The sequence below is a fragment of the Megalops cyprinoides genome, chromosome 3 (genome assembly GCF_013368585.1).
Source record: "Megalops cyprinoides isolate fMegCyp1 chromosome 3, fMegCyp1.pri, whole genome shotgun sequence".
NCBI lineage: Eukaryota > Metazoa > Chordata > Actinopteri > Elopiformes > Megalopidae > Megalops > Megalops cyprinoides.
In genome coordinates this window covers 50,960,469-50,971,311 of record NC_050585.1, presented here as the reverse complement: position 1 = coordinate 50,971,311, position 10,843 = coordinate 50,960,469, and the positions used below count along the sequence as shown (strand labels likewise).

Here is a 10,843-nt window from a genome sequence, read left to right as displayed (position 1 = left end):
CCTCTTCACACCTCTCCGATCCTATCTGCCATAATCCGGAAGGTTCATGATTTAATGACAGTGTGCCTAATGCCATGTGTGTCATCGGTCACACATAACACCATCTGTTTTTGATATGTATTCATTTATCAGGTGGGCATCCAATCACTGCAGTGTATAGTGCCCTGTTGTTGCTTTTTGAAAACAATCATTACTTTAGATTACTAGTGACTTTGTACGGATCCATGCAGTACACACACATAAACATATATATGTATATATGTGTGTGTGTGTGTGTGCATGTTTGTGTGTACTGGGAAGACCCCAAAACACAGAGAAACTGAACACATGCACTCTACCACTGAGCTAATGGTGAGTAATGGCCAAAAAAAAAAAAAGCCTTGTTGCAAACTTGATCGATTGTCAAGAGTCAACTTTGTGCTTTTTATTCAGCTTTATTCCAATCGCTGTAGGGTGTGTGTGTGTCTAAGGAGGAACAGATGTTCGGTTTCACGGCAGTGAACAGCGGTGCGCGTCAGCATGTCGTTTTTCTTTTCAGTGGGGGGAACGACAGAGGAGAGAGAGGGAGAGTCTGTGAGGGTGGCTGGAAGGTGTGGCGGAGTTGCAGTGATGCCCGAGCGGCATGCGTGTGCGTTGGAAGAGGAATGCGGAGAGCAGCACTTTCTCCAGGCCGGGACGGGAAGGCCGAGTCTTCCCCCAGGGCCCGCGCTGCATCGCCGGGCTCCTGAAGACTACACCGGCCTCGTAACCCACATAACGCCATCGATCGAGCCACCAGCCAGATAGAGCTCGCCAAACAGGTTTCCCTCACCGTGCAATGGACTACACCTGCCCCTCAGATCAGCATAAATGACCGCGCGACAGCCGCACTAACGACCAACCAACCGACAGTATATGGCTCAGGCCTCTGCATCCTTGGTGCACCCAGAAGCCCTATGTTCTGTTAGCAGAGAGAGACACAGTCCTATAATGCCCTCCAAGCCTCTCTCATTTCTGTTCCGTATATATGTACATCCAGATTAGCATAAGTGTGCATACGCATAGACACATATATCAATGTTTCCATATATACTTTTAGGCTTTTTTTAAGTCAGATTCAACAGTGATTACATGCAAACAACAGGAGTTTTTTTGGGGGGTTACATGTGGCGTGGTTTGCAACCATCTATGGGCAGCTGCTGGGCGGCTGAGGTGGGCGGGGTCTCGGAGCGGGCGGCGGCTCAGTCCTGCAGCAGGGTCTCTCTCCAGTTGAAGCTGTGGTTGGGGCCGTGCGTCAGCGGCAGGATGGGCGGGTCCACCAGCTGCCACACCCCCGTGTCGCCCTGCTCCTCACACGCGCAGAAACCAAGGTAGGGGATCTGGAGAGCGAGGGGCAATCACTGAAACTCATCTCGCACATAATGCGCGCGGGTGAGAAGACGTGGGCGAAAAAAAGACAGACGGATATGGGAGAAGTGAGAGCGATAGGAACAACAAAAAACAGAGAGAAAGAAAGGAAGAAAAGAGAAATGAAGAAAGAAAACGTAGTATTAGGTGGACAGCTGGCTGACCTTTCTGACCACTTGTACAAAGTCCTTGGAGTTCTGAGGGTTGAGGCCCTGCATCTGCCTCGTACAGGCCTCCAGGGAGGACGCGTGGGCCACAATGAGCACATTGTTACCTGCAGACGGTCAACAGGGGACAAGTGCACGATGAGGAAGGGTACACACAGGAAATATATAATTATAAATTCCACGCAAATGTAACGAAAAAAAAAACATTACTACTGTGTTACAAGTATACATCTATCTGCAGCTGTGATTAAACATTAGTGTTAATAACCCACCAATATCACATTTACATTTACATCTATTCATTTGGCTTTTATCGAAAGCGTCTTACAAGTGAGGCAGAGTACAACACAAGCAAAAGCCGTACATGGAGTCACAATAACAGAAGTGCTGCATGAAGTTTTAATAGTTGGCCAGACAAGGTACAAGCTAGCTGGTAGAGACACAAGTGCATTAAACCATTAAAATCCTATTTCTTAAATAATTTTAAGCAAACAGAGTTTAGAACATAAGAAATTGCTTGAGATGATAGTGATTCAGATGATCATGTCAGCAAGGAAGAGCTTCTTCAGATGTTTCCTAAAAATAGTAAGGGACTCGGCAAAATGGATGAAGTGTGGAAGGTCATTATTCCATCGGGGACAACGGTAGAGGAAGTTAAGGATTGTGATTTTGTGCCACAATGTGACGGGACCACCAGACGCCATTCGGTAGCAGAGCGCAGTGGTCGGGAGGGAACATAGGCTTGTAGTAGAGTTTAGGTAGGGAGGTGCAGTTTTGTTGGTTGTTCTAAACAATATTAATCATCTGTGTGGTGATATGCTGTCCATACAGGAGTGAAGGCTTGCACAAACACACAGAGACCATGCTCACCCATGTTTTTACAGTCAGACAGAATCTCCCTGGTCACCTGAAAGCTCCGGCTCATGTAAGTATCATAAGACTCTGATACTCCCAGCTTGCTAACAGGTAAATGAGGTCTGAGAAAGAGGACAAAAAAAAACAATTATTATTAGCATTTAAAAACATTGTACTCATCACACTGAGGTATATGTGCATCTCCTTTACACCAAGATTTGCCTTGGAGTTTGAGCCAATCACAAAAAACTGCTGAAAGAATGTGATGAAACAAACACCTTGTGGTAAACTGCAGTTCTACTGCACAGCTTCAGTTGGAGCCGTTGGTGCATCCCCGCCTTTTGACTTTAGGGCAGCTAATAGAATATTACTGGAGGCAGACACCATGTCAGGTGAGCACTCAGGGGTCACCTGTATGTTGAATATTACTGGAGGCAGACACCATGTCAGGTGAGCGCTCAGGGGTCACCTGTATGTTGAATATTACTGGAGGCAGACACCATGTCAGGTGAGCGCTCAGGGGTTACCTGTATGTTGAATATTACTGGAGGCAGACACCATGTCAGGTGAGCGCTCAGGGGTTACCTGTATGTTGTGTCCACACTCAGGTTGGCAGCAGCCAGGTCAGTGGGCGGGATCCAGGCAGGCAGCGAGGTGCCCGAGACCCACTTGGTCCACTCAAACAGCCCCGGCTCCACCCTGATCTTAATCTTGCCATCCTGCTGGAGTCCTGAAGGGGGCAGCAGAGAGGGGTGTTGAGAGAGAGGGAGAATGAGAGAAAATAAGAAAGTGAAAGTAGATGTAAGAGACAGTGAGGGAGAGGGGGAGGAAGAAGAGAGGAGAGAAATGGCAACTGCTGATCGGCTTTTCAGCTTACTGCACATTTGAGAGACATAGAGGAAGAGGAGGAGGAAGAGGGGATTAGAGAAAACTGCTGGTGCTGACTAGCTTTTCCGCTTACCGTACCTTTGAGGATGTTGTGAGCAGTTTGCACACAGCGCAGGGAGGGTGAGCAGTACACAAAGTCAATGGTTGTGTTGCTCTCCAGCAGGGCTTCTCCTGTAAAACACACACACACGCACACGCACACGCACACACACATATTACACATTATTGTCATTTAGCAGACACTTTTATCCAGAGCAACTGACACAGGTTACATTTTTTTTTTTTTACGTTACCCATACAGCTGGATATTAACTGAGGCAATTCTGGGTTAAGTATCTTGCCCAAGGGTACAACAGCAGTTCCCCTGCTCCTTACCACTATGCTACACTGCCCTCCCCGCACTACCCACACACACACACACACACACACACACACACACACACGCACACACGCACACACGCACAAAGCATTTCTAAAGCCCCTGCCTTATGAGAGAGAGCAGGACTGATCGAGACTGCTCACCCACGAGTCGTGCCTGTGTGGATCCAAACACGGTGATGGGGCCGTCCTTGTCATAGTCCCGATACCCCCCACTGCGGACAGGCAGGCTCGACGGCATGTTGAGGTTGGTGCGCACATATCGACCTGCACAGCCCCCAAAAAAGGGTATATTGATGAGGGAGATTTCTCATAGGAATACTTTAAATGAGATTTGGTAAGAACAGGAGCTGGAGTTAAGGCTTATGAATGATGTGCAGTGCTGAGCTCCCCTTCCGGCACTAACCTAATCCCAGCCTTTTCCCTCGATTTATCGCCTCTTGATTAATCAAGTACGCATCATGTGAAGCCATATTCACAGTGAATAACCATGTAAAAAACTGACCACAGTGATACCAATGTAGCTAGAATAGATAGATAGAACTTTATTAATCCAAAACACGAAATTGCCTTGCCAACAGTTGGGGATACAACCACAGTCTAAGAGTACAGAGGTTTTCCTGGACCTCATCTGGTTCTTAAGTGTGAGGGAACTGTGTGTGGCCCTATCTGCCATCTCTCCACACCTTTGGCATCGAAGCACTGTGACAGCCAGTGTTTTCCAAACACCACGTCCATCCTCTCACCATGGCGACAGACAAACAGGCTACGCTTGGGCAGCCGTGACTGGCTGTTGACCCGTAGTACCTGGGAGAAGACATCACAGACCGTCACTTTCACCCCGTCAGCTAAGGAACATTTCCTCATTCAGCCAAAAAAAAAATACCCTTACTGACCACGTCCATCTGCCAAATGCTAGTATGATGCTGCCAAATGGCAGCGATCGTGTCATCACCATTTTGCCATTTCATTATCACTGTTCATTGCTCCCATTCTGATGGGGAACACATGTTGCTTTAAATCTATTTGACTGAAATTTGACTCGAATCTTCTTAAACCCCGCACGCTTCGCTTCATACGATCAGAGCTGCACCGAACCTAAGCAGGTCAGGTGAACAAACGGGCGGCGTGAGTGGGCCCCACAGTAAAAGTCATCCATATGCACACTTGAATGTTCTCATTGTGCGTCTGTGCGGCCTCGCTGCGTACCTGCATAGGCTGGCAAATTACACTGAGGGTGGGCGGGTCCCCGGGGCTCCGGTCGTCAAGGAAACGGCCGTCCAGCAGCCCGTCACACACCCCACCCACTGCGCCCCCTGTACCTGAGGGGGAGGCACAACTGAGGAAGGAGTGGGACCTGCACGAAACACGAAGGGGAAAGAGTCACGCACCCAGCGCAGTTCGGCATACAGCCCAGGGCCGGCGCCAGGAGGAAATACAGAGGGGTGTGACTGCAATCCATGGCGTCATAAATACTGTGCAGACATTGGGATATAAGGATACAACTGGGGGTGCACCCCTAAGTACCCCTATAGCGCCAGGCCTGATACAGCCGCTACACACAATCAGCACTGCTGCTCAATGCACTGAGCATCACCACACTGGGACTCACACACTCCACTGCTCAGCACAGCGTGAGCCCAACACACATCGCAGCTCAGTTTACTGTGAAGACAACATTCAGCACATACTGAGGTTGTGAACACACTGTAAAGTCAATGCACATTACAGTTCTGTTGTAAACGGGAAACGTACAGTAGCTCAACACAGCTATTACTCAACATACACAGCAAGACACAGCTCACATATCAATGCATGAACAGGGAGATCTTTGGGAAACAAGGTCATGAGTGATGCAGTGAGGATGGCATCAATCAGGAGGTCTTTGGGTATGGGGAACATACTGATACACTAAAGATGGAATGAATCAGGAGGTCTTGGGGAATGTGGGGCGGAGCGGCGCAAGAGAGGAGAGCTCACCCGTGGAAGACCCAGGTGTCGCTCTCGTCGGCCCGGCTGATGTAGTTCTCGGGCAGCAGGCCGGACAGCCCTGTGCTGAGGGAGGTCCCGTACACCCAGCCCTCGCTGGTGCTGTTCTGCTCCACCGGCGACATGAAGATGAAGTCCCCTGGAACCAGCTCCAGCTCGTCCTCGTTCTGGGGGGCGTAGGGGTACATCACCCGCAGCGTCTGAGGAAAAGGGGTCAGCATCCGTGAGCAAGACACAATGTGAACACTCGGCCGGGTTTATGACTTGAATCTACACTGAATTCCTGAAGTTTCTCTTCTTAACTCATCTTAAAAGTTGCTATAAACACATTACAACAGAACCGGCAACTACAAATGAGAAGGCGTTTTTTTTTGTTATCTGGGCTAAAGCCCATTCTAAAGAATAGTAATACATCCAGGCTAACTGAATAAAGACGGGGTACCTCATGATTGGCAAATCGGATGTCCCGGGAGAACAGCACAGCCAGCCAATCACAGCCCATTGAGACGTCAATGCTCTTGGCCAGTTTTTCTAGTGAAGGCAGGTGATCGGGTTGGAAGTGGTAGGCAAGAGTCACATGGAGCTGTTTCTTATGGGGTTCCACGTGAACATCTGGGGAGGGGAAAAACAGGATAAAAAGGAGAAGCTGATTATATATAATCCCAACATTTTACTTCTGAAGTGATAAATCTGAAGTTTACTAAAACTTCTTATACACTGTTTCATAATCACACATTTGATTCTCTGTGCGAGATGCAATTGATCCACTCCTACTGAAGCTTCACAAAAGCAAAGCATTCTCGGGTTGATGGCAGACGCCCAGGTTCCCAGAACGAATTTTGAAAGTTTCTGTTAGTGCACTGCAGTTGTTTCCAACTTAACCAAAAACTTTACTTGAAGACTTTGTTTTAAAACACAGCTGAAGCTGAGTGAAACCGATAATGATGTACAGTACAGTATAGAAGTGTTCTTTCGAATTCTCTAAAGAGCAGAAATGATGGCCACCAGGCTTTAGTGCATTTCTTACATTATTCAGGGTTTTTCACTTAAAGTATCTGCCCCTGCAGTAAAATGTTCAGTCCTTTTTAAAAGATCAGTAATGCTGGAATTAATTCAATCACTTTTCCCTTATGTAATTAAACTCAATTCAGGTACATTATACAAGACATGCTTTTAAGCATAGCCTAATTAGGGTGCAAAAGGAGATTTCTTCAATAAGAAATAAAAGAGATGGGGGAACAGTCAGTCAAGATGGATGATGAGGATTACAAGATTCAAACAAGTGCAGTTATATAAGTGTCTGGGCGCTAATAAGCTCCCATTCTGCCAGACTTTGTTAGCGGGTGCCCATCCCTCCTGAGCCCTGGGGAGTCACATCAGAGGGCCCCGCCCCTGACCTCTCACCTGCTTTGGTGGCAGCCTCTGTGGAGAAGTCGGCTGCAAAGGCCTTGAGCACCTCGGCCACCTGCTCCTCCACGAAAAGCCCGATGAAGTTGGAGGAGATGTAGAGCTCCAGGGGGAGGGGGCTGGGGAACCGGCCTCTCCACTGACTCACTGTGGACTGCAGCGCCTCACACAGGGCCTCCACCTTATTGTCTGCACACTGAGAGACAGCACAGGGGCACTGAGAGAGACAGCACAGGGGCACTGAGAGAGACAGCACAGGGGCACTGAGAGAGAGCACAGGGGCACGGTGAGGTACAGCACAGGCGCACTGAGAGACAGCACAGCGGCACTGAGAGAGACAGCACTGGGGCACTGAGAGAGACAGCACAGCGGCACTGAGAGAGACAGCACAGCGGCACTGAGAGAGACAGCACAGCGGCACTGAGAGAGACAGCACAGCGGCACTGAGAGAGACAGCACAGGGGCACTGAGAGAGACAGCACAGCGGCACACAGTCACACAGTGAGGTATAACACAAGCACACAGTGATATACAACACATAACGTGCTGTAATGCAGATAAACAGTGAAAACAGCACAGTCACATGAAAAACACAGAACACAGCACACAGATTTAAAAAATCCTAGCCACAATCAGCCACATGTTTTCAAGCACAAGCAGTCAGTGGTCTGCCTCAGCGGTCCAAAAACCATCAACCACACAGTTTCCTTAATGCGGCTGTTTATTATCCAGCTGTACTCAGCGTCCATGACGACCCCGACCCCCCACCTCCCCGCGCCCCCACTTTTCCGCTTACCATGAAGAACTGGCAGAGGGTGATGTGGGGGAAGATGTTGTGGGCCTTGTTCTTTCCACAGGTGGCGCGAGACTGCTGCCAGAAGTGGGAGAGCTGGTGCAGCAAGGGGCCGCTGGGACGCAGGTACAGCACATATTCCCTAGGCAAGGGGTCGTCCAGGAAGGGGTCGTCCACATGGGAGAACAGCCTAGGCAGAGGGGCGAGAGGGTCAGCCGAAACAGCAACAGATACCGACACGCTGACAAGCTGCATTTTTATGGGGCGGCAGTGTAGCATAGTGGTTAAGAAGCAGGACTTGTAACCAAAAGGTTGCCAGTTCGATTCCCCATGGCAGCAAAGCTGCTTTACTGTTAGGCAAGGTTCTTACCCCACAATTGCCTCAGTGAATATCCAGCTGTATAAATGGATAGCATTGTAAAAACTTGTAACTGATGTAAGTCGCTCTGGATAAGAGCATCTGCTAAATGCCAGTGACGTAATGCATTGCACTTTAGGCCCACTCATTGACTCTTGCCGAGTGACCGAGGGAACACATTAGGATGCTGAAGACATGTGCTGAATTATTAATACGCCACCCGAATGTCATGACAAACTTTCCAGCAGCACTACTAAACTAACCTACAGCATAGTGGAATTCACGCTAACACACCCACATTAGAGTTGTTTATGATTTTAGAAATGTCATGCTCCTATCTGCAGCCTCTTACAGTCTCACACCCTCCCACACATCCACCATGATAATTAAATTCAGCCTTTCCCCCCAAATGTCTTTCTAGTACTTTTCCCCTGCTAGTATGTTTAGTATCCAGCAGGGGGCAGCAGTACTGCTAGAACGGTTATTCACCATACTGTATGTATTGGTCTTAATGCTACTTGGTGCAATGAATATTGTCCTGGTTGTATGTGCCATTGTTGTATGTGTGTGTATGTGTGTATGTGTGTATGTGTGTGTATGTGTGTGTGCGTGTGTGCGTGTGGCGTGCATGTGTATGTGCATGAGTGAGGATATGCATGCATGTATACATGTGCGCCCATGTGAGAAAGAGAGTGACAGAGAGGTTCTATGCATGTGTGAACATGTGCATGCATCCATGTGTGTGAGGAAATGCAAATGTCTGTGCATGTCCAGGCATGCTTTCATGTGTGTGACAGTTGCACGCGTGCGTGAGTGAATCAGTGAATCAGAGTTAGTGAATGTACTCACCAGTCACACGCAGCCTGTACACTCCTGCCTCCTGTGGACACCAGTGCCTTCAGCCTGCACGAGAGACACAGATAACAGAAGGTCACTCTTCCCAGACACAAGTAGAGCTCTGCTTTGTCACAACAGCGGCGTTAAACATACAGTACCAGGAACACAACACCAGTGATAACTGGCACATTTTTCCTTGGGACATTTTGTTCACATACATCAAACAGTGGGTTGCAGTAACTTTCGCAGTAGGAAAAACACTGCTGTACAGTTCTGTCCAACAAAAAGAACAGACTCGGCTTCAGTGTGTCAGGCCTGTAAACACGTCCAGGGATCGACCGCTTTAAAGTGTCGTAAAGGGCCCTCTGTGAGTAGCTGTGCTTTCACCCACCGTGCTCTGCCAAAACCGTAGGGCCGTACTGCAGAGGAACCCAACCCACATGCTCATTTGCCTCCACCAGGAGCTAGGGGGTGGTCGTGCAGGGGCAGACCTCCACACCAGGGTGGGAGGACATTCCAGCGGGCTCCTGAATTTCCAGGAGGGCCTCCCCTCTCTGCATCAGAACAGGGGGGTGCAGGGTACACGAGAAGTTTATGCGCCTTTCACGACAATGGCTGATTTTTCTTGCTGGGTTTTCAGAAAATTCAATCACATTCCATTACAGTCAATGGTCTTCTGCACCACCTCCACTGTCACTGTGTAATCTTTTTCCTTTCTGTTCAGCTGGCTTGGTGTGATTTTTGTCACTTAGCTATTTCTATTAACAAAATAGGAAACTGATCATTGGCCTTCAGGACCAATCAACAGACTCACCCCAAAACCATGTGCACTTCACAATTCTACCATGGAAACAGTGCGACAATCGCGGGTTTTTAGTAAATTAATTTTCACAGGTAAACACTGGTTTGTGAGACACATTATCAATTATCAATTTACGTCATCTCCATTCATCACGTCCTTTCCTGCACTGTCTAACATAAAGCGGAAGTTTTTTTAGGAGAAATTTTAGGGTTTACGGTACATGGTGACATTCTCAGATGAAGCGTGAGAAGTCTTGTTCCTGTCAGATCTCAAGCGTATAGCCACAAGAGTCGCCCTGCCCTGTCCCAGTTCACTCTAAACGGCCATTTTCCGCATTCTCTGGGGCCAGCGCAGAATGCTGCTGGGGAGAGTGCACAGAGAGAGCGGCGCCTTTTAATGCGGTCCTCTCCGCGATACCACCCAAACTTTCCCTTCCTCAGCTTAAGTAACTTCTGCATATCCTGTAAAACAGGAAAGTAATTGCTTCGCGCATGTCGGCAGGGGGTTGTGCCGTTCGGTGCCAATTGCACATGCTAAGGCTAGCGTAGCGAAAGAGTCAAGCAGAGTTTTTGTTCGTGACAGGCCTGCAGGGTGCCCCAGGCCAGCACCACCACAGTGCCCTGTCGTGGTCCCCTTCTCAATCGCCGCCCGACAGGCCTCACGTGCGCTCAGGGCCAAACGCAAGAGGGATTCGGGTTTATTCGGTTTCACTTACAGTAAATGCTGAAATATTCATGCGGGACAGTTTTACACCACCATCCATGAATATAGAGCAGGATATATTACAGTCAGTACACCACAAGTACACGGTGTTCATTCTGTAGGCTCACAAACACCAACAAACAGTAAGACAGAAAAGGAAGCAAAGTCCGCATGAAAAATAATGTTAGGACAACATAATCATGCACAATATGAGTACCACTGCGTAGTATAGCATTGTCTGATATGCCAAAATTTTAGAGAGTACACTCTAGAATGAAATC

General features: G+C 48.4%; 1 protein-coding gene across 1 annotated transcript in view; it reads right to left on the bottom strand.

Annotated features, from left to right (window-relative positions):
* Positions 1-323: 323 nt before the first annotated feature.
* Positions 324-10,843, bottom strand: part of ubash3ba (ubiquitin associated and SH3 domain containing Ba) — a 46,212-nt gene continuing 35,692 nt past the window's right edge. Inside the window, exons 2-14 of the mRNA XM_036523669.1 lie at positions 9,071-9,124; positions 7,867-8,053; positions 7,068-7,266; positions 6,106-6,275; positions 5,655-5,863; positions 4,884-5,031; positions 4,361-4,481; positions 3,819-3,941; positions 3,375-3,467; positions 2,994-3,138; positions 2,424-2,530; positions 1,551-1,660; positions 324-1,358 (exon numbers count right to left, since the gene is read on the bottom strand). Of these exons, the coding sequence (XP_036379562.1) occupies positions 1,221-1,358; positions 1,551-1,660; positions 2,424-2,530; positions 2,994-3,138; positions 3,375-3,467; positions 3,819-3,941; positions 4,361-4,481; positions 4,884-5,031; positions 5,655-5,863; positions 6,106-6,275; positions 7,068-7,266; positions 7,867-8,053; positions 9,071-9,124 (1,804 nt within the window). The 3' untranslated portion in view covers positions 324-1,220. The remainder of the gene's footprint in view (positions 1,359-1,550; positions 1,661-2,423; positions 2,531-2,993; positions 3,139-3,374; positions 3,468-3,818; positions 3,942-4,360; positions 4,482-4,883; positions 5,032-5,654; positions 5,864-6,105; positions 6,276-7,067; positions 7,267-7,866; positions 8,054-9,070; positions 9,125-10,843) is intronic.